The 27,611-nt window shown below is 44.0% G+C and overlaps 1 protein-coding gene across 2 annotated transcripts; it reads right to left on the bottom strand.

Annotated features, from left to right (window-relative positions):
• Window positions 1–452: 452 nt before the first annotated feature.
• Window positions 453–22,495, bottom strand: LOC100495751. 2 transcript variants are annotated; one of them, XM_031894768.1, is made up of 5 exons: window positions 22,316–22,495; window positions 7,004–7,091; window positions 6,014–6,331; window positions 3,379–3,645; window positions 453–1,847 (listed from the first exon to the last, which is right to left on the bottom strand). In XM_031894768.1, exons 2-5 carry the CDS (start codon window positions 7,050–7,052, stop codon window positions 1,780–1,782), a joined length of 702 nt encoding a protein of 233 aa, XP_031750628.1. In that variant the 5' UTR covers window positions 7,053–7,091; window positions 22,316–22,495; the 3' UTR covers window positions 453–1,779. The 2 variants fall into 2 exon arrangements, with proteins under 2 accessions (XP_031750628.1, XP_031750629.1); XM_031894769.1 differs by lacking the exon at window positions 22,316–22,495 and adding an exon at window positions 15,539–15,767.
• Window positions 22,496–27,611: the final 5,116 nt, after the last annotated feature.

Raw genomic sequence — 27,611 nt, 5'->3', positions numbered from 1 at the left:
CATGGCAACAAATTCACGTTTAGCCCTATTTTTCAGCCAGGCTGCAGGGAAAATGCTAAATGCAAACATCTGATATTTATAAACGAGCCCCAATGTGTCTTGTTGTGAGATCTGGTGCAATTTTGCTTCTGGAAACATTTTTGGTGCTCATTTTGGGCTCATTGAAAATGCCCAAACCTGCCCCAGACAGATATTTGCACTCCATTATTGAAATTAAAAAAGCAAACAGCTGTGCCTTTGGGTCATAACCAGCATGGCAAGGGGCAGAGTGCAAAAAACTGGAACATTGCACCCCCTTAGCCTCCTGTTACTGTAAGAGCCCAGTCCCAACCCTCACTCATTCCTCCCCAGATCTGCAGTTTTACCCTTCATCCTCCATCTTAATATCTCCTTACATGAACCACTGAGCACTGTTCTCTCCTCTGCACAAAGTACTTCCCAGACTTGCCAAGTAATTGTAATGTTTGTAGGCTCATTTATTTGTATAATGCAATTCAATCAGGTAAAAAGCAACACAAGTCATAACAGGAAATCATACAAAAGACAGAAAAATACAGAAATTTACTACTAAGGGCAATATCACGTGGGGAGATAAGTTGCCTGTGGTTACCTTTTAGTACGATGTAGAACTTGATATTCGAAGGCAGTTTTCAGTTGGTCTTCAGTTTATTATTTTTTTGTGGTTTTTGACTTATTTTGCTTCTTGTTCTGCCACTCTCCAGTTTGGAATCTGGTTATCTGGTTGCTAGGGTTCAAATTACCTTAGAGACCTGGCAGTGGTTTGAATGAGAAACTGGAATATGAATAGAAGAGGGACTGAATAGAAAGATAAATAATAACAAGTAGTAGTTACAGTAAAATTGTAGTCTTCCAGAGCAATAGTTTTTGCTGCTGGGGTCAGTGACCCCCCTTTGAAAGTTGGAAAGAGCCAGAAGATAAAGGCAAATTATTCAAAAACTATAAGAAATTGAAAACGAAGACCAACTGAAAAGTTGCAGCCATTCTATAACATACTAAAACTTATGGAGACAGAACGGTAAAACCTCAGTAAGCTCTATGTAAAGACAGCCATAAGCACTCACAAAAAACGCTCCTCTATCAAAAGAAACACAGGATTTCTTGTCTCCTTTTTTGTAAACATGTTCTTCTGTGTCAAATTCCTTCTCTCAGAAACATCCTTTATTCCCGGGGCAGGAGTCTGCGCAGTTCTCTCACCTCTCCTGCTCCCCCTCCCATCAGAACGTGTGAGCTGAGCTATAGACACTACTGAGACCAAGCTAAAATGGCCGCTGCAAACTTAAACAAACGGAGGGAGATTCTAGGGCTTGTTACTCAGGTATGGCAAAGCTTTTCTGCAGAACTTCAGTAGTTAATGCATTGGCTGTTTCATGAGGGAAGGGGGCAGGTTGAGGTCCGGTCCCTTGGGCAGCACCAGAACTAAATAAAAAAACTGCCCCCTGATAGGGGAGATTAACCCTTACACCCCCATATGCAGATTACAGTATCAGCGGGCACAGGCCTGGCCTCTCCGCCTGTTATACAGCAGCGCCCACGTCTGCTCCCTAACTCGTACCTGTCAGTGAGTGGGGGATTGGGTAGGGGGCCATAACAACCCCAAGATTAACTATTCGTGTACCTGGGGGGGGTTATGTTGTCCTTTAATACTCACTGCATCAGTTCTGTGATTAATTCTGTTTATTTAATGTTAATTTGGTGCATTAATTGCAATTGCAGGGGGGGAAGGTGGGTCTTTGCATTCCGGGGTACAGGATTGGCTCGTCAGCACCACCAAATCAGTAGCAGGGACGAAAGAATAAGAAGCCATGTCACTGTTACAGTGTGGGAATCTGCGAAGGAAACGAATACAGGAAATAAATGAATCATATCCGGCTGAATGATTACATGAAATCAATATTTGCCGTTCTAATGACAAATGGGGCTGAGGCTCTGTGTCACATGGTACCACTATGTAAATAGTGGGTGCATCTGAACCAAATCCTGGGTTCAGTGCAACCCTACAATCTATAATAATTATGAGCCAGGAATATCCTGTAAATGATATTCTTATAAACAGTACAGGTATGGGATCCTTTATCTGGAAACCCATTACAGAAAGCTCCAAATTACAGAAAGGCCATCTCCCATAGACTCCATTTTAATTCAGTTATTCACTATATAAGGTACAGGCATGGAACCTGTTATCCAGAATGTTTGGGACCTGGGGTTTTCCAGATAAGGAAAGAAAAGATAAGAAAATATTAAATAAACCCAATTGGCTTGTTTTTCCTCCAGTAAGGGGTAATTATATCTTAGTTGGGATCAAGTACAGGTACTGTTTTATTATTACAGAGAAAAGGGAATCATTTAACCATTAAATAAACCCAATAGGGCTGTTCTGCCCCCAATAAGGGGTAATTATATCTTAGTTGGGATCAAGTACAGGTACTGTTTTATTATTACAGAGAAAAGGGAATCATTTAACCATTAAATAAACCCAATAGGGCTGTTCTGCCCCAATAAGGGGTAATTATATCTTAGTTGGGATCAAGTACAGGTACTGTTTTATTATTACAGAGAAAAGGGAATCATTTAACCATTAAATAAACCCAATAGGGCTGTTCTGCCCCCAATAAGGGGTAATTATATCTTAGTTGGGATCAAGTACAGGTACTGTTTTATTATTACAGAGAAAAGGGAATCATTTAACCATTAAATAAACTCAATAGGATTGTTCTGCCCCCAATAAGGGGTAATTATATCTTAGTTGGGATCAAGTACAGGTACTGTTTTATTATTACAGAGAAAAGGGAATCATTTAACCATTAAATAAACCCAATAGGGCTGTTCTGCCCCAATAAGGGGTAATTATATCTTAGTTGGGATCAAGTACAAGGTTCTGTTTTATTACTACAGAGAAAAAGGAATCATTTTTAAAAATTATCTATGGGAGACAGGCTTTCTGTAATTCGGAACTTTCTAGATAACGGGTTTCCGGATAAGGGATCACATACCCGTATAAATGATTTCTAACTTTCAAAGTTGAAGATGAAGTTACAGTATATCACCTAATCCCTGAACAAGTTACAACTGGTGGCAAATATTATCTATCATAGCCTCCACCCCAGGCAGTACCACCCTAACCACCTGGTTATTAAATGCAGTAGAGATATTTATGAAAAGGAATGTACTAAAGGGAACAGTAGTTATGCTTGGTTACTAGTATAAATGGGACCCTAGCAACCCAATAACATGTTTATTTTCAAAACCAGAGATGTGAAATAAAATTATTCTAATAATGATAATTCTAAAACCTTTCAGAACATCTCTATCATGTTGATATTATGGTGAATGTTAATATTAATGCCCCCCGTAACTTACTATCACGCTGGCTGACAACATTGAGGACAGTCTGCCCTTTCTTAAGATCGATTCTGGACTCCTCCATTGTGCCTCCACAGTAATATCCATTTCTATCATTTATGTTAAGGTTCTCTAGGGTCATGCTGAAATTCTGTATTGTCCCAGAAAATCTAAGGCGATCTGTATAACTGCTGTTTACTGTCAGTGATATGATTGGTTGGTTGTCTTTGCAGATGACCGTTTTGTTGAAGTTTTTGTGTTTTGCCATGCAGAAGATTGTACCTACTGTATATGCAAAGTGTTAGTGACAATTATTTATGTCCTCCTATTATCCCACTGCTACTATAGGCACCATCTCTCCCTACTGTACCTGCTATCCCACAGCCCCAGTCCCTTCCCAGAGGCTATTATCCCCCCACTGCTACTATAGGCACCATCTCTCCCTACTGTACCTGCTATCCCACAGCCCCAGTCCCTTCCCAGAGGCTATTATCCCCCCACTGCTACTATAGGCACCATCTCTCCCTACTGTACCTGCTATCCACAAGCCCCAGTCCCTTCCAGAGGCTATATCCCACTCTACTTAGGCACCACTCTCCTACTATACTCTCCACAGCCCCATCCTTCCCAAGGCTATATCCCCCCACTGCTACTATAGGCACCATCTCTCCCTACTATACCTGCTATCCCACAGCCCCAGTCCCTTCCCAGAGGCTATTATCCCCCACTGCTACTATAGGCACCATCTCTCCCTACTATACCTGCTATCCCACAGCCCCAGTCCCTTCCAAGAGGCTATTATCCCCCCCATGCTACTATAGGCACCATCTCTCCCTACTATACCTGCTATCCCACACCCAGTCCCTTCCCAGAGGCTATTATCCCCCACTGGCTACTATAAGGCACCATCTCTCCCTACTATACCTGCTATCCACAGCCCCAGTCCCTTCCAGAGGCTATTATCCCCCACTGCTACTATAGGCACCATCTCTCCTACTAAAACCTCTATCCACAGCCCCAGTCCCTTCCCAGAGGCTTATTCCCCCCACTGCTACTATAGGCACCAATCTCTCCCTACTATACCTGCTATCCCACAGGCCCCAGTCCCTTCCCAGAGGCTATTATCCCCCACTGCCTACTATAGGCACCATCTCTCCCTACTATACTGCTATCCCACAGCCCCAGTCCCTTCCCAGAGCTTTATCCCCCCACTGCTACTATAGGCACCATCTCTCCCTACTATACCTGCTATCCCACAGCCCCAGTCCTTCCCAAGGCTATTATCCCCCCACTGCTACTATAGGCACCATCTCTCCTACTATACCTGCTATCCCACAAGCCCCAGTCCTTCCCAGAGGCTATTATCCCCCACTGGCTACTATAGGCACCATCTCTCCCTACTATACCTGCTATCCCACAGCCCCAGTCCCTTCCCAGAGGCTATTATCCCCCCACTGCTACTATAGGCACCATCTCTCCCTACTATACCTGCTATCCCACACCCCAGTCCCTTCCCAGAGGCTATTACGCACCACTCTCTACTATACCGCTATCCCACCCAGTCTTCCCAGAGCATTTCCCCCACTGCTACTATAGGCACCATCTCTCCCTACTATACCTGCTATCCCACAGCCCCAGTCCTTCCCAGAGGCTATTATCCCCCACTGCACGCACCATCTCTCCTATATACCTCTTATCCCCAGCCCAGTCTCCCAGGCTTATCCATGCTACTATAGGCACCATCTCTCCCTACTATACCTGCTATCCCCAGCCCCATCCCTTCCCAGAGGCTATTATCCCCCACTGCTACTAGCGCACCATCTCTCCCTACTATACCTGCTAACCCCAGCCCCAGTCCCTTCCCAGAGGCTATTATCCCACTGCTACTATAGGCTCCATCTCTCCCTACTATACCTGCTATCCCACAGCCCCAGTCCCTTCCCAGAGGCTATTATCCCCCCACTGCTACTATAGGCACCATCTCTCCCTACTATACCTGCTATCCCACAGCCCCAGTCCCTTCCCAGAGGCTATTATCCCCCCACTGCTACTATAGGCACCATCTCTCCCTACTATACCTGCTATCCCACAGCCCCAGTCCCTTCCCAGAGGCTATTATCCCCACTGCTACTATAGGCACCATCTCTCCCTACTATACCTGCTATCCCACAGCCCAGTCCCTTCCCAGAGGCTATTATCCCCCCACTGCTACTATAGGCACCATCTCTCCCTACTATACCTGCTATCCCACAGCCCCAGTCCCTTCCCAGAGGCTATTATCCCCCCACTGCTACTATAGGCACCATCTCTCCCTACTATACCTGCTATCCCACAGCCCCAGTCCCTTACCAGAGGCTATTATCCCCCCACTGTTACTATAGGCACCATCTCTCCCTACTATACCTGCTATCCCACAGCCCCAGTCCCTTCCCAGAGGCTATGATCCCCCCACTGCTACTATAGGCACCATCTCTCCCTACTATACCTGCTATCCCACAGCCCCAGTCCCTTCCCAGAGGCTATTATCCCCCCACTGCTACTATAGGCACCATCTCTCCCTACTATACCTGCTATCCCACAGCCCCAGTCCCTTCCCAGAGGCTATTATCCCCCCACTGCTACTATAGGCACCATCTCTCCCTACTATACTTACCTTCAGTTGTCCTTTCATAATTCCTGCTTAATTCCCCTTGGCAAGTTTCATAACGGCAGTAAGCTGATTCTAATATATTCCAGGTATAACCATTTGCTGTTATGGAGAAATTACGAATTTTTCCAGAAAATATCACTTCATTTATATTACTTATGCTCTTGTGTACCATCACAGACATCACTTCCCACTCATTTACACGTACGGTTAAGGACAGCTCTCTGATGTCTGTCTCCTTATCCACTGAGCACTGTATGGTGAGTGAATTTCCCTCGTACTCAGTGACATTATTTGGATGTTGAGAGATTTGGTTCTGCAGAGCTACAGATACAATTACAGGAGAAAGTGTTAGGGAGTGAGTACAGATTTATGTGCCATTGATACAAATGGAGATTGGGGGGGGAATAAGGCAGCTTAGCTGGGCAGGGCAAGAAAACCACTCAACTGTTCTAACACATCATTATGTAAGTTAATAGGGCTACATTGGTCAAAAAGGGAAAGGGATAATGTTGGCTTAGTTCATGTAGATTAAACATTTCCTACTCAAGGATGCCATGGAAATACTTGGCTTGCAATACAATTACAGGGGGGCCTCCTTACCCACCCCCCCCCAGAAGAAGGAGCTTTTTTTAAGCACCACTGGGGTCCCAGATATTGTCTTGCCTTCGACCCCCTGATTGCAGCCTTGATCTTACATTACACTTTCCAGTGGCCCCTGACAGATAGTAGAGGGGTACCCTTATAATATGTCATTTTTTTCCCATAATGCTGCAGTCTTCCTTAGAATTCCTGTGTAATTTTGCAGCAGAACCCGGTTGCTTAGTAAACTGTTTGCAAATGGGGATTTAGTAAACTTTAAACCCATAGAAACAGGGAACATTAATGTATTATTAATATAGAAGAAATGATTTGCTCCCTCTTTTATTACATTCTCCCTGACCTCCACCTCCCGTGTCCTGACAAAGGGCAGAATGATGGATAAAGGAGGCTTACAGGAGGCAGGGAAGAGGAGGGCGATGATGAAGAAGCGGATAGCACCCATGTTGTGAGGAGGTGACAAAAGGGGCCGCCAGTCTGAGACCTGTAAGACAAAAGGGCAGTTAGGGGATTATGTACAGAACATAGGCCTGTCACTACAATGTTCCACTGTGCCAACTGTCTGCGGTTATAGCGGGAACTACCACAGTGCCCACATTGGGGCTCATTCATTATTTGAGTAATAAGGGCACAGGAGCACACCCCCTAGTACTCAATGACTTCCAGCTTGTAGCAGGGGCAGCGCAAAGGTACCAGTAAGGCACCAGTAAGAGCAAGTAGGAGCAGCTGTGCCATTTGAGATCTCTCCCCATATGTGTTTAACAAGGAGAATGTCCCGCCCCTGGCATTGCTTTGGCACCCGTAGGAGCGGCTGTGCCATTTGAGATCTCTCCCCATATGTGTTTAACAAGGAGAATGTCCCTCCCCTGGCATTGCTTTGGCACCCGTAGGAGCGGCTGTGCCATTTGAGATCTCTCCCCATATGTGTTTAACAAGGAGAATGTCTCTCCCCTGGCATTGCTTTGGCACCCGTAGGAGCGGCTGTGTCATTTGAGATCTCTCCCCATATGTCTTTAACAAGGAGAATGTCTCTCCCCTGGCATTGCTTTGGCACCCGTAGGAGCAGCTGTGCCATTTGAGATCTCTCCCCATATGTCTTTAACAAGGAGAATGTCTCTCCCCTGGCATTGCTTTGGCACCCGTAGGAGCGGCTGTGCCATTTGAGATCTCTCCCCATATGTCTTTAACAAGGAGAATGTCTCTCCCCTGGCATTGCTTTGGCACCCGTAGGAGCGGCTGTGCCATTTGAGATCTCTCCCCATATGTCTTTAACAAGGAGAATGTCTCTCCCCTGCATTGCTTTGGCACCCGTAGGAGCGGCTGTGCCATTTGAGATCTCTCCCCATATGTCTTTAACAAGGAGAATGTCTCTCCCCTGGCATTGCTTTGGCACCCGTAGGAGCGGCTGTGCCATTTGAGATCTCTCCCCATTTGTGTTTAACAAGGAGAATGTCCCTCCCCTGGCATTGCTTTGGCACCCGTAGGAGCGGCTGTGTCATTTGAGATCTCTCCCCATATGTGTTTAACAAGGAGAATGTCCCTCCCCTGGCATTGCTTTGGCACCCGTAGGAGCGGCTGTGCCATTTGAGATCTCTCCCCATATGTGTTTAACAAGGAGAATGTCCCTCCCCTGGCATTGCTTTGGCACCCGTAGGAGCGGCTGTGTCATTTGAGATCTCTCCCCATATGTCTTTAACAAGGAGAATGTCTCTCCCCTGGCATTGCTTTGGCACCCGTAGGAGCGGCTGTGTCATTTGAGATCTCTCCCCATATGTCTTTAACAAGGAGAATGTCTCTCCCCTGGCATTGCTTTGGCACCCGTAGGAGCGGCTGTGCCATTTGAGATCTCTCCCCATATGTCTTTAACAAGGAGAATGTCTCTCCCCTGGCATTGCTTTGGCACCCGTAGGAGCGGCTGTGCCATTTGAGATCTCTCCCCATATGTCTTTAACAAGGAGAATGTCTCTCCCCTGGCATTGCTTTGGCACCCGTAGGAGCGGCTGTGCCATTTGAGATCTCTCCCCATATGTCTTTAACAAGGAGAATGTCTCTCCCCTGGCATTGCTTTGGCACCCGTAGGAGCGGCTGTGCCATTTGAGATCTCTCCCCATATGTCTTTAACAAGGAGAATGTCTCTCCCCTGGCATTGCTTTGGGCACCCGTAGGAGCGGCTGTGCCATTTGAGATCTCTCCCCATTTGTGTTTAACAAGGAGAATGTCCCTCCCCTGGCATTGCTTTGGCACCCGTAGGAGCGGCTGTGTCATTTGAGATCTCTCCCCATATGTGTTTAACAAGGAGAATGTCCCTCCCCTGGCATTGCTTTGGCACCCGTAGGAGCGGCTGTGCCATTTGAGATCTCTCCCCATATGTGTTTAACAAGGAGAATGTCCCTCCCCTGCATTGCTTTGGCACCCGTAGGAGCGGCTGTGTCATTTGAGATCTCTCCCCATATGTCTTTAACAAGGAGAATGTCTCTCCCCTGGCATTGCTTTGGCACCCGTAGGAGCGGCTGTGTCATTTGAGATCTCTCCCCATATGTCTTTAACAAGGAGAATGTCTCTCCCCTGCATTGCTTTGGCACCCGTAGGAGCGGCTGTGTCATTTGAGATCTCTCCCCATATGTCTTTAACAAGGAGAATGTCTCTCCCCTGGCATTGCTTTGGCACCCGTAAGGAGCGCTGTTGCCATTTGAGATCTCTCCCCATATGTGTTTAACAGAGGAGAATGTCTCTCCCCTGGCTGTGCTTTGGCCACCCGTAGGAAGCGGCTGTGCCATTTGAGCATCTCTCCCCATATGTCTTTAACAAGGAGAATGTCTCTCCCCTGGCATTGCTTTGCACCCGTAGGAGGCAGCGTGTGCCATTTGAGATCTCTCCCCCATATGTGGTTAACAAGGAGAATGTCTCTCCCCTGGCATATGCTTTGGCACCCGTAGTGAGCGGCTGTGCCATTTGAGATCTCTCCCCATATGCTTTAACAAGGAGAATGTCTCTCCCCTGGCATTGCTTTGGCACCCTAGGAGCGGCTGTGCCATTTGAGATCTCTCCCCATATGTCTTTAACAAGGAGAATGTCTCTCCCCTGGCATTGCTTTGGCACCCGTAGGAGCGGCCTGTGCCATTGAGATCTCTCCCCATATGTCTTTAACAAGGAGAATGTCCCTCTCCCTGGCATTGCTTTGGCACCCGTAGGAGCGGCTGTGCCATTTGAGATCTCTCCCCATATGTCTTTAACAAGGAGAATGTCTCTCCCCTGGCATTGCTTTGGCACCCGTAGGAGCGGCTGTGCCATTTGAGATCTCTCCCCATATGTCTTTAACAAGGAGAATGTCTCTCCCCTGGCATTGCTTTGGCACCCGTAGGAGCGGCTGTGCCATTTGAGATCTCTCCCCATTTGTGTTTAACAAGGAGAATGTCCCTCCCCTGGCATTGCTTTGGCACCCGTAGGAGCGGCTGTGCCATTTGAGATCTCTCCCCATTTGTGTTTAACAAGGAGAATGTCCCTCCCCTGGCATTGCTTTGGCACCCATAGGAGCTGCTGTGCCATTTGAGATCTCTCCCCATTTATTTGAGATCTCTCCCCATTTGTGTTTAACAAGGAGAATGTCCCTCCCCTGGCATTGCTTTGGCACCCGTAGGAGCTGCTGTGCCAATTCTAAAGTCGCTGGCATCCATTTTCCAGTCTCTCAGTGGCAAAGTGCCAGGTAATTGCCTTTAGCAAACAGCCCCAGCCCCTGCCGACTCTCTGAGATAGCATTGGGCTGTGCCAGGAGTATAAAGCAACAATATGGGTGCATAGCAAGGAGACAGTCTGTAGCAGTTGGGTGCTGGTCCGGGTGACACTTAAGGTCCCCATACACGGGCCGATAGTAGCCACCGATATCAGTCCCTTAGACCGATTCAGCAGCTAATCGGCCCGTGTATGGGCACTACCGACGGGCCTGCCCGACTGATATCTGGCCTGAAATCGGCCAGATCTCGATCGGGCAGGTTAGAAAATCTAGTCGGATCGGGGAGCTCATCGGCTCGTTGATGTGGTCCCCAGACTGACTTTTCCTATACCCGTCCCCTGGGGCCAAACGATCAAATTAGCCTTTATTTTCCCGATATCGCCCACCCTTAGGTGGAGGATAACAGGAGAAGATCCACTCGCTTGGCGACATCGCCAAGCGAGCGGATCTTAAGGTGTATGGGGACCTTTAGGCCATAAGGTGTAGGAGTGAAAGAGCCAGAAAGGGTTAAATACTGTGGGTCAGAGAGTGACTGAGGTGCTGTAAGTAATGACCAAGGTTCTGTGAGCCGAGAACCCTTAGACACAGGGTCCCCAACTGCCCCCCCTCTCTGCATGTAACTTACCTTCTTGTCATGCCCCCCCCCCCTCAGCTCTCTTGTTTTTTCCTTTCCTTCTATATTTCTGATCTTCTCTCCATGTTATCTTACTATTTCCCAATCCTCCTGTCTGTTATTTTCTCCCTTTCAGTCACTCATTGCCTCTTTTTACCCACATGGATTTCCTATAGAAGCAGGGTTAGTGCTTGGGGAGAGGGTCCTGTTGCCCAGGGTGCCACATTCCCTAGCAACCACACAACTGAACAATAAAATGTTATTAAATTAACATGCAATAAACCCCCCCTGTCTGACACTAAACACTGATCCCCACACCATCTGGCCCTATTAACATCAATGTAACAGGTAGCAGCACCGGATCTGTCACTGTGGTTTTTCTAATTAATGGTGAGTAATTTATATCTGTTACTTGCCTCAGCGACGTGCAGAACATCAACCTCATTTTTATATCTTAAAGACACTTAGGGGCAGATTTATCAAAATGTGAGTTTAAAGTTTAATACATAAAAATTCACCCACATTCTATTTATTCCTATGGGATGTTTAAACGTGTATTTATCAATGGGTGAAAGTTACAGTTTGATAAATAACCTTTTAAACATACCATAGGAGTGACTAGAACGTGGGTTCTTGAGTGAGTCTTTTCTGTGTTCTTAACTGACAAAAGCCTCTAAGTATTGGTTTCTATATTCAATACGATCTGTGTTGGGTTATTAATATATGAGTGTGTGAGATTTCCATCTGTTTGCCTTTCAGGCGCAGTTATCGGCGAGGGGCAGATGTTCCTCCCAAGGAAACGAGGGGCTCTCTAAAGGTAACCAGCGATTTCACTTCAGTCCTAGTATGTCCCATGGCTTTCTGTAGATAGCAACACCGGGGGGTCATTTCCCTCTTAGTATATATATATTCCAAGCAACACATAGCAGTGAGCAGTACAGATATGTGACCTGTTATCCAGTATGCTGGGGACCTGGGGTTTTCTAGATTTTTCCATAATTTGGATCTCCATTCCTTTAGTCTACTAAGGAATCATTTAAACATTATATAACCCCTATAGGATTGTTTTGCCCCCAATAAGGGGTAATTATATCTTAGTTGGGATCAAGTACAGGTACTGTTTTATTATTACAGAGAAAAGGGAATCATTTAACCATGAAATAAACCCAATAGGGCTGTTCTGCCCCCAATAAGGGGTAATTATATCTTAGTTGGGATCAAGTACAGGTACTGTTTTATTATTACAGAGAAAAGGGAATCATTTAACCATTAAATAAACCCAATAGGGCTGTTCTGCCCCAATAAGGGGTAATTATATCTTAGTTGGGATCAAGTACAGGTACTGTTTTATTATTACAGAGAAAAGGGAATCATTTAAACCATTAAATAAACCCAATAGGGCTGTTCTGCCCCCAATAAGGGGTTAATTATATCTTAGTTGGGATCAAGTACAGGTACTGTTTTATTATTACAGAGAAAAGGGAATCATTTAACCATTAAATAAACCCAATAGGGCTGTTCTGCCCCAATAAGGGGTAATTATATCTTAGTTTGGGATCAAGTACAGGTACTGTTTTATTATTACAGAGAAAAGGGAATCATTTAACCATTAAATAAACCCAATAGGGCTGTTCTGCCCCAATAAGGGGTAATTATATCTTAGTTGGGATCAAGTACAGGTACTGTTTTATTATTACAGAGAAAAGGGAATCATTTAACCATGAAATAAACCCAATAGGGCTGTTCTGCCCCCAATAAGGGGTAATTATATCTTAGTTGGGATCAAGTACAGGTACTGTTTTATTATTACAGAGAAAAGGGAATCATTTTAACCATGAAATAACCCAATAGGGCTGTTCTGCCCCCAATAAGGGGTAATTATATCTTAGTTGGGATCAAGTACAGGTACTGTTTTATTATTACAGAGAAAAGGGAATCATTTAACCATTAAATAAACCCAATAGGGCTGTTCTGCCCCCAATAAGGGGTAATTATATCTTAGTTGGGATCAAGTACAGGTACTGTTTTATTATTACAGAGAAAAGGGAATCATTTAACCATTAAATAAACCCAATAGGGCTGTTCTGCCCCCAATAAGGGGTAATTATATCTTAGTTGGGATCAAGTACAGGTACTGTTTTATTATTACAGAGAAAAGGGAATCATTTAACCATTAAATAAACCCAATAGGGCTGTTCTGCCCCAATAAGGGGTAATTATATCTTAGTTGGGATCAAGTACAGGTACTGTTTTATTATTACAGAGAAAAGGGAATCATTTAACCATTAAATAAACCCAATAGGGCTGTTCTGCCCCAATAAGGGTAATTATATCTTAGTTGGGATCAAGTACAGGTACTGTTTTATTATTACAGAGAAAAGGGAATCATTTAACCATTAAATAAACCCAATAGGGCTGTTCTGCCCCAATAAGGGGTAATTATATCTTAGTTGGGATCAAGTACAGGTACTGTTTATTATTACAGAGAAAGGGAATCATTTAACCATGAAATAAACCCAATAGGGCTGTTCTGCCCCCAATAAGGGGTAATTATATCTTAGTTGGGATCAAGTACAGGTACTGTTTTATTATTACAGAGAAAAGGGAATCATTTAACCATTAAATAAACCCAATAGGCTGTTCTGCCCCAATAAGGGGTAATTATATCTTAGTTGGGATCAAGTACAGGTACTGTTTATTATTACAGAGAAAAGGGAATCATTTAACCATTAAATAAACCCAATAGGGCTGTTCTGCCCCCAATAAAGGGGTAATTATATCTTAGTTGGGATCAAGTACAGGTACTGTTTTATTATTACAGAGAAAAGGGAATCATTAACCATTAAATAAACCCAATAGGGCTGTTCTGCCCCAATAAGGGGTAATTATATCTTAGTTGGGATCAAGTACAGGTACTGTTTTATTATTACAGAGAAAAGGGAATCATTTAACCATGAAATAAACCCAATAGGGCTGTTCTGCCCCAATAAGGGGTAATTATATCTTAGTTGGGATCAAGTACAGGTACTGTTTTATTATTACAGAGAAAAGGGAATCATTTAACCATGAAATAAACCCAATAGGGCTGTTCTGCCCCCAATAAGGGGTAATTATATCTTAGTTGGGATCAAGTACAGGTACTGTTTTATTATTACAGAGAAAAGGGAATCATTTAACCATTAAATAAACCCAATAGGGCTGTTCTGCCCCAATAAGGGGTAATTATATCTTAGTTGGGATCAAGTACAGGTACTGTTTTATTATTACAGAGAAAAGGGAATCATTTAACCATTAAATAAACCCAATAGGGCTGTTCTGCCCCCAATAAGGGGTAATTATATCTTAGTTGGGATCAAGTACAGGTACTGTTTTATTATTACAGAGAAAAGGGGAATCATTTAACCATTAAATAAACCCAATAGGGCTGTTCTGCCCCCAATAAGGGGTAATTATATCTTAGTTACCATTCCATACAAGGTACAGGTATCGGACCCCTTATCCGGAAACCCGTTATCCAGAAAGCTCCGAATTACGGAATGCCCGTCTCCCATAGACTCCATTTTAATCAAATAATTCAAAATTTTAAAACTGATTTCCTTTTTCTATGTAGAAATAAAACAGAACCTTTTAATTGATCCCAACTAAGATATAATTAATCCTTATTGGATGCAAAACAATACTATTGTGTTTAATTAATGTTTTATTGATTTTTTTGTAGACTTAAGGTACTGAGATCCAAATTACGGAAAGACCCCTTATCCGGAATACCCTTGGTCCCGAGCATTCTGGATAATGGGTCCCATACCTGTACTGCCTTGTTATTACAGAGAAAAGGGAAATCATTTTTAAAAATTAGAATTACTTGTCCAATATCTGTAATGGTTTTAAGAAGAGTTCTATCTGCAGGAGGCAAAAAAACACCCAAAAACAAGTAAGACTTCTTAAACAAATGACACCGAGTGTTGTCTTTTTGTCTACAGTACTGGGAATGGCATGTTAGGAAAATGATCTAGCACTTGCTGCAGTCAGTCTGTAATTGGATGTATCGGCACACAAGGTACTGAGGAGAGTTCAGGGTTCATTAGATGCAAGACTTTCATACATGTATTATTATTATATTTATGTTATTATACACACTCCTCTGTGCTTATGCTTTGCGTCATAACTCTTTAGTACAGTGCAAGGTGCAAAAGTCAGTCAGGGCACATTTATAGAGGACTACCCCATGTTAGCACGTACCACCACATGCACCAAGAGGCAACTTCGGTGGTAGGTAAATGATGTTGCATTTGTGGCTTTCTGCCATTAATGTGCAAGTGAAATGCATTATTTCTACAACAAAGAGATGTTTATGGTACCAGCAACATGCAAAGGCCCCCCTGGGATTATCCCCTGCCTTGAGGAGCTCCCGGGGCTCCATTTGCACATTGCGCCCCCCACTCATGCAGCTGACTTGCACCCAGTAAATCGCATGCTTACCCCAGTTCTGGTACCACAATACAGAATACAGTGTCTGCAATTGTCGGGGCAATTGTTGAAAATAAAATGTCGGCTGTGGATTAAAGCAAATAGAAATGATGTTACCTACCCGTCCCTGAGCTGCTTGATTGTACAGGCTGCACTTACCATCTGTCCCTGTTCCGCCCGCTCTTATACTGTGCCCCAACTACTGACGTCCGCATCCAACCCTCACACAAACACTCACAATTTCACTTCTGCATTTGATTTGTGATTTTATTCAGTTCTTATTTTCTCATTGGAGAGAGATTTTCTTGCCTTTCCATCATTTGGGAGTTTTGCAATTTGTTTCAAGAAGTTGTTTCTATTTTGTTATATTTTACCTATAGGCAAATATTTTTTTTTACCCATTATTTGTAATATAAAATCCTACATTCTTAGGGAAACTAGAGAAATGAAAACAATTGGGAAATCTATATTAGTATCCAGTGGCATGGAGCTGGAAAGGGCATGGCCTATTGCAGGGCTGTCCAACTTCTGCGGTACCAAGGGACGGAATTTTTCTGGCCTATGTGGTAAAGGGCCCATATTGGAAGCCAGTTTTGACCACTCCCCTTTTTTAAACTGCACCCACTTCAAACCACACCCATGTTATCACGAGAGCTTTTAAGACCATACCCGCATTAATGGTGGCAGCGCAGCAAAAACCCAAATGGTTGGTTCTCACTGTAGTGATATCGTCCTTCATTCATATGTGAAAGAATTATACAGTATTATGTCATATAATGACACAACCTTAAATCCATATGCCTCCTCCTCCCCTGTGGAACCCCCAGCACATAATTACACACCTTAGGGACCATATAATGGCTATTTCTAACTGCTAACAAACTCCCAGAACAAACCAGTGCCTGGTTTACCTCCCACAGGCAGCACAGGGCAGGCAGAGTATGGCACACACAGGCAGCATAGGGCAGGCAGAGTATGGCACACACAGGCAGCATAGGGCAGACAGAGTATGGCACACACAGGCAGGGCAGACAGAGTATGGCACACACAGGCAGCATAGGGCAGGCAGAGTATGGCACACACAGGCAGCATAGGGCAGACAGAGTATGGCACACACAGGCAGGGCAGACAGAGTATGGCACACACAGGCAGCATAGGACAGGCAGAGTATGGCACACCCAGGCAGCATAGGGCAGGCAGAGTATGGCACACACAGGCAGGGCAGGCAGAGTATGGCACACCCAGGCAGCATAGGGCAGGCAGAGTATGGCACACACAGGCAGGGCAGGCAGAGTATGGCACACACAGCAGCATAGACAGCAGGTATGGCACACCAGCAGCATGGCAGGCAGAGTATGGCACACACAGGCAGGGCAGGCAGAGTATGGCACACCCAGGCAGCATAGGGCAGGCAGAGTATGGCACACACAGGCAGCATAGGACAGGCAGAGTATGGCACACCCAGGCAGCATAGGGCAGGCAGAGTATGGCACACACAGGCAGGGCAGGCAGAGTATGGCACACCCAGCAGCATAGGGCAGGCAGAGTATGGCACACACAGGCAGGCAGCAGAGTATGGCACACACAGGCAGCATAGGGCAGGCAGAGTATGGCACACACAGGCAGCATAGGGCAGGCAGAGTATGGCACACACAGGCAGCATAGGGCAGGCAGAGTATGGCACGCACAGGCAGCATAGGGCAGAGAGCACATACAATGACAAAATGCTGGCACTGCTCCTACAGTCTGAAGTGTGAACAGGTGAACAATATGGAGGCTTAAATATGGAGCCTAAGGTGTGAAAAAAAGTTATCAGTGAAACGCGAATGAATCTCCCAAAAAAAAAAAAGGGTCCCCAACCAGTGGCTCGGGGGCACCATGTTGCTCCCCAACCCCTTGGATGTTGCTCCCAGTGGCCCCAAAGCAGGTGCTTATTTTTTAATTCTTGGTTAGAAGGCAAGCTTTGGTTGAATACTAACAAACAGAGCCTCCTGTAGGTTTCCAGTCAACATATGGGCTACTAAATAACCAGTCACAGCCCTTATTTGGTACCCCAAGTACATTTATCATGCTTGTGTTGCTCCCCAACTCTTTTTACATTTGAATGTGGCTCACAGGTACAAAAGGTTGGGGATCCCAGCTCTAAAGGAAACAGCGATATCACTTATATGTCCCATGGCTTTCCGTAGATAGCCGGAAATCCACCAGTTACTGGAAGAATGTGACTACAGGAGTCATTTGCAAACTGGAAGGCAGCGTGCCAAAAACAGGCACAATGAACTATTTTTATTGCATTGCCTTGTAGCATTAATCATTGTAGGTCTCTGGGCTCCACTTCGTTGCCCCCATTAATAAAACATCACTTGTGTATTCATGAGGGGCGGGGGGTACATACCTATTGCCCGTCCCTGGATTACATAGGCTGTACTGGCTCTCTGTCCCCCCAGCTTATACTGCGCCCCATGTACCGACTCCCACACCCAAGCCTCCAGCAAACACAATTTCACTTCCGCTTTTGATTTGTGATTTTATTTAATTCTCATTTTCTCTCTGGAGACAGATGTTCTTGCTGTTCTGCTTAGTTGTTGTGGTTTGGGGGTTCTGCAATTTGTTATTCAAAGCAAATATAGGCAAATATGTGTCCTTATCCATTAACTGCAATGTAAAACAATGAATTCTTATGGAAGATAGTAAGGAGTAATTCTTTATAAGTATCCTGTAGTATGGAGCCAGAAGGGGCGGGGCCTAGCATGATCAGCCTAACCGGGCTGTATGTTTAAAGACCAAGCTTGACCCTGCCAGCAAGAGAAACCCTATAACACTCTAGGGCCCTGTGCGTTAACCTAGGGGGCTCCTAGGACTTACAATTACTAGACAATTCTACAATATGCACCAGATACTCCTTTAATGAGGGAAAATTATGAAAACAGAGCAAATATGATTTGAATCAATCTTGAAATTACGTATATTTCATATATATATATATGTATTATAAATGTGTCGTCCACTAATGCTCTTGTAAATACTGTTTTTTTTGTTCCCATGTATGATGGGGCCTTTAAAGGAAAAATAACACCAAAAAATGAAAGTGTATAAGAGTAATTACAATATAATGTGCTGTTGCCCTGCATTGCTCCAATTGGTGTGTTTGCCTCAGAAACCCTACTATAGTTTATATAAATAAGCTGCTGTGTAGCCCCGGGGGCAGCCATTCAAAGGAGAAAAGGCACAGGTTACTTAGCAGATAACAGACAAACCCCCATTATATGGGGCGTATCTGTTATCTGCTATGTAACCTGTGCCTTTTCTCCAGCTTAAATGGCTGCCCCTGGGGCTACACAGCAGCTTATTATATAGTAGCTTTTCTGTAGCAAAAACACCAGTTTTTTGCAGAGCAACAGCACATTATATTTTAATTACTTTAAAACACTTTAATTATTTGATGTTACTGTTCCTTTAACATTGATTCCCTCCTATAATCCCCTTATGGCTACTCTAAGAAAGAGTAATGAAAGCAGGTGATGAAGAAACTGGGGGTGCATACTTGTGTAAGAGCAAAGGAGGAATATGATAGAGAAACTAAGGGTAGTGAAACAGGACAATATGGGGTATGGTGGTATAGAGGTACGGTGATAGTGATGGAGAATTGAGGGTGGGGAGACAGGGGGAAATGGGGTAGGGCTATGGAAGCAGGTGATGGAGAATTCAGGGTGGGGAGACAGGGGGAAATGGGGTAGGGCTATGGAGGCAGGTAATGGAGAATTGAGGGTGGGGAGACAGGGGGAAATGGGGTAGGGCTATGGAGGCAGGTGATGGAGAATTCAGGGTGGGGAGACAGGGGGAAATGGGGTAGGGCTATGGAGGCAGGTGATGGAGAATTGAGGGTGGGAGACAGGGGAAATGGGGTAGGGCTATGGAGGCAGGTGATGGAGAATTCAGGGTGGGGAGACAGGGGGAAATGGGGTAGGGCTATGGAGGCAGGTGATGGAGAATTCAGGGTGGGGAGACAGGGGGAAATGGGGTAGCGCTATGGAGGCAGGTGATGGAGAATTGAGGGTGGGGAGACAGGGGGAAATGGGGTAGGGCTATGGAGGCAGGTGATGGAGAATTCAGGGTGGGGAGACAGGGGGAAATGGGGTAGCGCTATGGAGGCAGGTGATGGAGAATTGAGGGTGGGGAGACAGGGGGAAATGGGGTAGGGCTATGGAGGCAGGTAATGGAGAATTCAGGGTGGGGAGACAGGGGGAAATGGGGTAGGGCTATGGAGGCAGGTAATGGAAAATTCAGGGTGGGGAGACAGGGGGAAATGGGGTAGGGCTATGGAGGCAGGTAATGGAGAATTGAGGGTGGGGAGACAGGGGGAAATGGGGTAGGGCTATGGAGGCAGGTAATGGAGAATTGAGGGTGGGGAGACAGGGGGAAATGGGGTAGGGCTATGGAAGCAGGTGATGGAGAATTCAGGGTGGGGAGACAGGGGGAAATGGGGTAGGGCTATGGAGGCAGGTGATGGAGAATTGAGGGTGGGGAGACAGGGGGAAATGGGGTAGGGCTATGGAGGCAGGTGATGGAGAATTGAGGGTGGGGAGACAGGGGGAAATGGGGTAGGGCTATGGAGGCAGGTGATGGAGAATTCAGGGTGGGGAGACAGGGGGAAATGGGGTAGGGCTATGGAGGCAGGTGATGGAGAATTGAGGGTGGGGAGACAGGGGGAAATGGGGTAGGGCTATGGAGGCAGGTGATGGAGAATTCAGGGTGGGGAGACAGGGGGAAATCGGGGTAGCGCTATGGAGGCAGGTGATGGAGAATTGAGGGTGGGGAGACAGGGGGAAATGGGGTAGGGCTATGGAGGCAGGTAATGGAGAATTGAGGGTGGGGAGACAGGGGGAAATGGGGTAGGGCTATGGAGGCAGGTGATAGAGGATCTATACAGTAGAAAAGAGAACTTAAGATTCTGAAGGGTATAAAACCCAGGGGGGGTAGGAGAAAAAGAGAAGAGAATAATGGATGAGAAGGGAAGAAACTGGAAAACAGATCAGAAAAAATGGTTGCCGCATTTTCACAAATTTTTTGCCAAAATGGGACAGATTCTCTCATCACTAGTGGGCACCTTAACATGATCTTCTCCCTGCTGGCCTGCCTCATACAATTCATTAGCATTTATTATCATTAAAGGGGTTGCAAACCCATACTGTATATATATATATAGTATATAATATGTAATGAAGAGGTACAGAGTGATAAACATTAATAACGGCCTGCGCCAGAACTAATGCAAGAGCTCTTCTATCATTGCAAGTTTTCTGGCACACATTTATATGAGCTATTGTTCCATTTATGCTGCGTACGTTGCCTCACATCGTTTACTAAAGATTATCAGCAGAATTAGACAAAATTGTCTCCAGTATTTGTCATTAAAAAGCTGTATAGTGGGAGGGATGTAAAGCAACAAAAATGAGTGATTGCACTGGGAAAGAATACAGGTCATGGAAGCCGAGGTGACCTCTAATATCCTTATATTTTCCAACAGGGGGTACTTTACTTATTATTATATACAAGTGTCAGTGAGTCAGAAATTACATCTCTAAGCACCAATTATAACTGATGACATCACTAAGCTCTGTTTATAAGGATATAATTTACATTTTGGTCCCATATGGAAATGACCAAACTGTATATTATATATATATATATATATATTAGAGAGATATAGAATGGCCTATTCTTAGTTTTGAACTGGTCAAAAAAAACATTGTTATTGTTACTTTTTATTACTTATCTTTATATAATCCCCTCCTCTGATCATATTCCTTTCTTTCTTTCAAACCACTACCTGGTTGTTAGGTTAAATTGGACCCTAGCAACCAAATATCTGCTGAAATGACAAACTGGAGAGCTGCCAAACAAAATGCAAAATAATTCAGAAACCAAATAATAAAATATGAAGACCAACAGCAAACTAAGAACAGCAGTCTCTACATCATACTAAACGTTTATTTCAAGGTGAACAACCCCTTTAATGTATTTAATGTATTATATAATATTATATATTCCTCTATTTACAAAATAGTTTCCTGTTTGCATTTAAAGAGGGACTACTGGTGAGAATTAAAGGTAAAGTTGGCCTTCAAAAGTTAACCAACAGTAGAATGTACAGAGTCACATTGACTTTCTCCATATAGGGAACTGGCTGTAACTTCCTTACTGAAAGAATGTGACTGTGTGCCTCCATCCATGCCCCATGGGCACAAAAAGTACCTGCCCCAGATATTCAGGGAGCTACCCACCCAGAGGGACTTCTCACAACTTCTGCCCAGCAAATGTCTTCTCCAGATTAGTAATTGCAGTACCTACTGCACTTAATAGCAAATGTCTCCCCCTCCTAACCCTACATTAGGTGTAACTAACCCTGCTCCCCTCAGCTTCTATTGATTTTATTTAGGGAGGAGCCTTTCTCTAACATACTGCATTGGAATCATTCTATTATAGGTGGCAAGTTCTAAAGAACCCATTCCCCCCATTGCCCAAGGTGCATGTTAACCACCAACTTAAAAGAACAGATCTTTGTTTTTCATGTTCTAAGCCTTTACTCTAAAGTGGAACCATCAAGGGGTCAGAAGGAAGAGTGAGAAGTGGGGGAAGAAGTGGAAATGAGAAGAAAAGATCAATATGAGTAAAGGGAAAACAGGAAGGGGAGTATGAGGAAAGATGAGATAAAGGAAAAGGCAGAATTCAAGGGAAGTAAAGATACAGGAGATACAATGGAAGGGGTTTTATTACTTAACTTGTATTCTAGGTTGTTGCAATAGTGACTTGTCTTCCCCCTGAGACCTCTGTGCTTGGCCAACATGGAGCTGGATACAAGCACTGCTGACAATCCTTTCCAAGTTGCTGAACTCACCAAGAAACTTGGTATCCAGGAAATCTGTTTCTTCCAGAATCAGGGAAAAGGGCAATTGCTGAGTAGGGAGTATTCCACTCAAGTAGATGGTCAGGTGTTGGTGGTCAAAAGGAGCCTTCCCTTACTACCCCCCTACAGCACTTCTTAACACTTGGAGGACAGGAAATAAAATGGAGACTTGGGAAAGCCTAGAAAACACCCAAAGATGGAGGATGGGAGGGGCTTGAACTTAAATCAGAAGATTGCTATGTACTTATGGGACTTTGGTCAATAGGTGGCATCATAACACAATTTATATAGTACAATATGTTTTAAACATTATACTAGACCAGGGTTTCTTAACTGCTACCTCAGAAGACCAAAAATGAGTCTGGGGGTCACCTCTGTGACCCTCAAATTGGTCTTGAATCATTTTTGTTTATATATTTATTACTATTGTCTATTCTATTTAAAAATAATTTATTAACGGCGGCCATGGAGAGGCAACGCTCTTTTTGCCAAGTACCCTTAGATACCACTACATTATAAACTACATTATGTTGGTTCAAAAACATTTGAGCAGTTCCTCTGGTGGCCTCTTCCTGAGATCTGTAAGAAAAACAGAAAAAAAATAATGAATGAAAAACAACAACCGAACCAGATTTCTTTGGGTTTCTTCCCTGAACCATGGAAATGAAGGTATAAAGTATATAGAGCAACTTCAACCATGACATTGTAATGCAGCCCATTGGCCACTGGTGCATCTTCCTGAAGAGGTGTTGGTTAGAATATGTGCTACAAGTGGACCATAGAGTTTACAAAGTCATATGATCCATGAAGGGTCCAATCAAAAGGCTTTATGGCCCCGTATTTGCAACTTCCACTTCTTCCTTATCTACCTTCCAACCATGACTAGCGATGTGTCCCAGTCCTTTATGCTTGTTGACCTTTAATTTGGAATTGGCCTTTAGGAATTCCTGCTCTCTTGTAGAACGTAACATTATTCCATCTTCCGCCTATTCTAGAAGCAGCTGGCGATGTGCTATACTACACACATTTCTATTGGAGGTGGAAGTGCTGCAGAATGGATCTGTTCTGCCCTACTGTGTATGATAAGGGGATGTGAAGCTTACCTTTAGGTGTAGATACTAGAATAAGATCTTTGCTGACATTGTAGGTATCCATAGACTCAATGACTTGAGTATACTGCACATAAACGTCTGTAAACAAGCAAGATTGTCCTTCTTTTGCTTTTGCTTGGCCACCACAGGTCCAGTGTCTCATAACTGACCATGGCCCAATGACTTCCAGGCCAACGTGTGTACCAGGCAAGTCTGACATTTACTTCTGTTGGTATCTACCTTTTATGACAATGGCTACATTGGTGAATGAACTCTAGACCTGTCAATATCTATAAAGACCTGTCTGGTTTATGTTCTTCATGGCTAAAATGAAATAGAACAAAACTCTGTATTCAGATGTTGTGGACACCCTCATTCATACTAATTGGTTGAACATATTGTCTGGTTCTATATGTAGTCCAGAATAGGCAGAATGCTTGAATGTCTGACTTTCTAGGTAGTAGAGTTCAAGGTACCAAGTTCACATCTAGGAATGCTCTACTCAGGCATTGGTGCTACCTTAAACCTTGAACCTGTTTCATAGCAGCTATAGGCTTAGTTTATGCATCCAAGAAAATGGACCTCCTTCTCTTTTAACTTGTGGTAGGGCAGTATCTGAAGCTTTATTAAGGCCTTTGAGACTGCTTCTATGAACCCCTTTGAACAGTTTAACAATGTGTAGAGTCTCTAATCGATATAATTTTTTGATAATGGGAGCAGGCATTATATTGTGCCTAAAGACCAAACGTATTCCAGACCTATTGCTGTACAGGTGCTTTGTATCATAGAGCTTTGAGAAATGTGAGGTAGAGGGGAATGGCCACTTGTTCATCAACCTGTGACATTGCAATAGTGATAATTAATTCCATGTGGGCCCTGATGATACGGTCGCTCTTATCAACCTGGTCTCCTGCAATTGTGCAGCCCAGGACTTTGTCTTTTAGTAAAAGGTCTCTTTGTTGTCTTAGAGCCCCAGTTTTACTATTGAGAAGGAACATTACAGACAGCCACCCATGATGCTTATGGCAGGGTTTCCCAACTCTTTTCTTTGGGGGACCCATATTAGGTAGAGAAGTCAGCTTGCCAACCCAAAAACTTCAGGGGACCTGTTTTATGGGTCATTACCTATAGGCAGCAGTTGGACAATTTATAGATATATAATATACATCTGAAACAATTAACATTTATGTTATTAACAATTGATCTTTTATAGCCTTGTTGTTTTATTATGCTTTTGAGCCTGACATTTGCTTTGTGGTATGTGTAGGTCTCTGGTCCTGATGATGGACTTGCCCAGGTTCAGCAGGAAAGAAATGCACAGAACCTTGTCGATTCCTTCACTGCCCTTATAACATGGTCACTGACTTTTCAAGTAAAATGAATGCAAAAGAACATCTAAACACTCACAGATCAGCTTGCTTGTATAGCCACGAGCGTGTAGGTGTTGGCTTGCAGAAAGCTGGGTTGCAGGTTGTCTGAAATGCAGTCACACATAAGAAGAAACCCATATTTCCACAGAAGGCCCATAAGCATTCCATCCCTTTGCTAATATTCTGGCTCAGGTTTTTATAAAGTAGTAGCCTTTTCCTACCCACCCCAATAGCAACTCTTAAAACATGGAGAATAGGAAGTAAAATGGTGACTAGGAGGAACTTACTACACACAAAGATGGACGCTGGGAGGGGATCCGGGTAAACACGTCACTATGTACATGTGACTTTAGTCAATAGGTGGCACCCTAACACAAGTAAAGATATATAATACAACCAATGCAACATACCCACGTGTAGGGATTTATGTAAAAGAACACAACTAAGATAGGAACCAGGCATAAAAAATGGGAGAAAAACAAAAGCCAAGGGAGGGCAGAGTAAATGTATAATTCTTAATGCACATAATGAGCAAAATAAGCTTTTAAGTAACAGCAAAAATATAGTTCTTATGTCCATTTTATAAGAAGTATCTGATCTTGGGAGATCTTTGCCCCCCCATACCTGCCTCCCACCTAACTATCCAATTACATATAGGCTATAGATCAGGGACCCCCCACATTCAGAATTAAAACGTGTTGGTGAGCCATATGAGCATGAAAAAAGTTCTTTGGAGTTGCCAAATAAGGGCTGTGATTGGCTATTTGGTAGATCCATGTGAACTGCTGGTTTGCAGGAGGCGCTGTTTGGAGTAAATCTGTGTTTGGCTTCTCTATAGGAGTAAGGGGGCTGGAAGTCCCACACTGAACTCTTCCCTACTCAACTGTCTACTTTGAAGAACTTCTGAAGGAGGCCAAGACCTACAAAGAGAAGAGAATCAATGCATTGTGGGATGGATGAAGAGGACGGCTTCTGTACAGAGTTGGGAGGCTGGAAGTCCCACACTGAACCTTCCAGCTCTTCCCTACTCAACTATCTACTTTGAAGAACTTCTGAAGGAGGCCAAGGCCTACAAAGAGAAGAGAAGCATTGCATTGTGAGATGGAGGGAGAGGACGGCTTCTCTACAGAGCAGGGAGGCTGGAAGTCCCACACTGAACCTTCCAGCTCTTCCCTACTCAACTATCTACTTTGAAGAACTTCTGCAAAAGGCCAAGACCTACAAAGAGAAGAGAAACAGAGCAGAAGCAGAGGAGACGGAACAACTGTTGATATTTTGGTTAGTAATTATATCTGTATAAGGTAGTATATGATTTAGAAAGTTTAATTTTGAGGTAGTCAACTATATCCTTCTTTGGAAGGTTCCAAGGTAGGGCTTCAGGTTTATTTAAATCTACCTGCCTGTGATTCTGTAAAATGTATGTTTGAAAGTTGGGGAGGCTCGTTAGGGAGGCTGGAGCTGTATTGTTTTTAATTGCTTGATGGCTAGTTTAACTACCACTACTGTAATGGGGGAATTCAAGAAGGCTTTATCTGAGGGTTTTATTCTAGGTAATGTGATAGTATAATAGTTGTTCTCTGCCAGTGGGTAAGGATAAGTTCTGTGAAGTATATAGGGTAGTATAGAAGTTTTTGAATTCTGTTAGTATATCTAAGGGATAAGCAAATAGTTATTCCCAGACGTAGATTTAATGGATGCGATAGGGCGATAGCCTGTGTCTGGGCGGAGTTTTCTTACAAGCAAGCCGTCTGCATTGTCTTTTAGCTTAAAAAATCTTGCCTTTGACTATGTAAGAGCTTTATCTGCTTTTGTGAGCATTATGGCTTGTAGTTGGTTTGTGTGGTTTGTATGGTTTGTGTCTCGCTTCTATTAAGCGGGGGAGCGTATTTGAAGTGGCTATCTGTAAGTGTAGTGTCTCCAGGTCTCTGATTTCTGTTTCTAAAGCTTTCACAGTGTCCAGGAAAGCCTTCTGTTTATGTGTATTACGTATTGTAACCTTGTATGCGCCCCAAATTGTTGATATGTGTCCTGGAGAATCTAGATTACATACCCAATATTCCTCTGTGGCGTCAGCTATGCTGGCAGATATAGAGGGAACTGAGAGCAGAGAATCAACAAATCTGCCGCTTTAGTGTGGTGGTTGGTAATGTCATGAATAGTGAGATGGTTGCATGGTCCGACCAAGAGGACATTTCAAAGGTTTTTACCATTGGGATAGCCTGTTGAGATATGGGGGTGAATAGAAACTGAATTCTAGATCTGCAGGGTGTAAGTGTTGTCAAATATCAAGTTCATATTATTTAATAGTTTCACTAGTTAACATAGTTAAATAATTACATAGTGTTGAAAAAAGACCTGAGTTCATCAAGTTCAACCCTTCCAAGTAAACCCAGCACACAACCTATACTTACCAATCTATACACTCACATACATAAACTATATATACAAACATTAATACTAACTGTAGATATTAGTATCACAATAGCCTTGGATATTCTGCTTGTTCAAGAACTCACCCAGGCCCCTCTTATAGGCATTAACAGAATCTGCCATTACCCCATCACTAGGAAGGGCATTCCCCAACCCCCTCACTGCCCTCCCCGCGAGGAACCCCCGACGCTGCTTCAAATGGAAGCTCCGTTCCTCTAATCTAAAGGGGGGGCCTCTGGTGTATTGATTGTTTTTATGGGGAAAAAGAACCCCCCCATCTGCCTATAATCCCCTCTAATGTACTTGTACAGAGTAATCATGTCCCCTCGCAAGCGCCTCTTTTCCAGAGAAAACAACCCTGACAGTCTAACCTCATAGTTTAACCCTTCCATCTCC

Source organism: Xenopus tropicalis, chromosome 10, assembly GCF_000004195.4.
Source record: "Xenopus tropicalis strain Nigerian chromosome 10, UCB_Xtro_10.0, whole genome shotgun sequence".
Classification (NCBI taxonomy): domain Eukaryota; kingdom Metazoa; phylum Chordata; class Amphibia; order Anura; family Pipidae; genus Xenopus; species Xenopus tropicalis.
The sequence above is the reverse complement of the archived record's forward strand: the minus strand, read 5'-3'. Positions and strand labels throughout refer to the sequence as shown.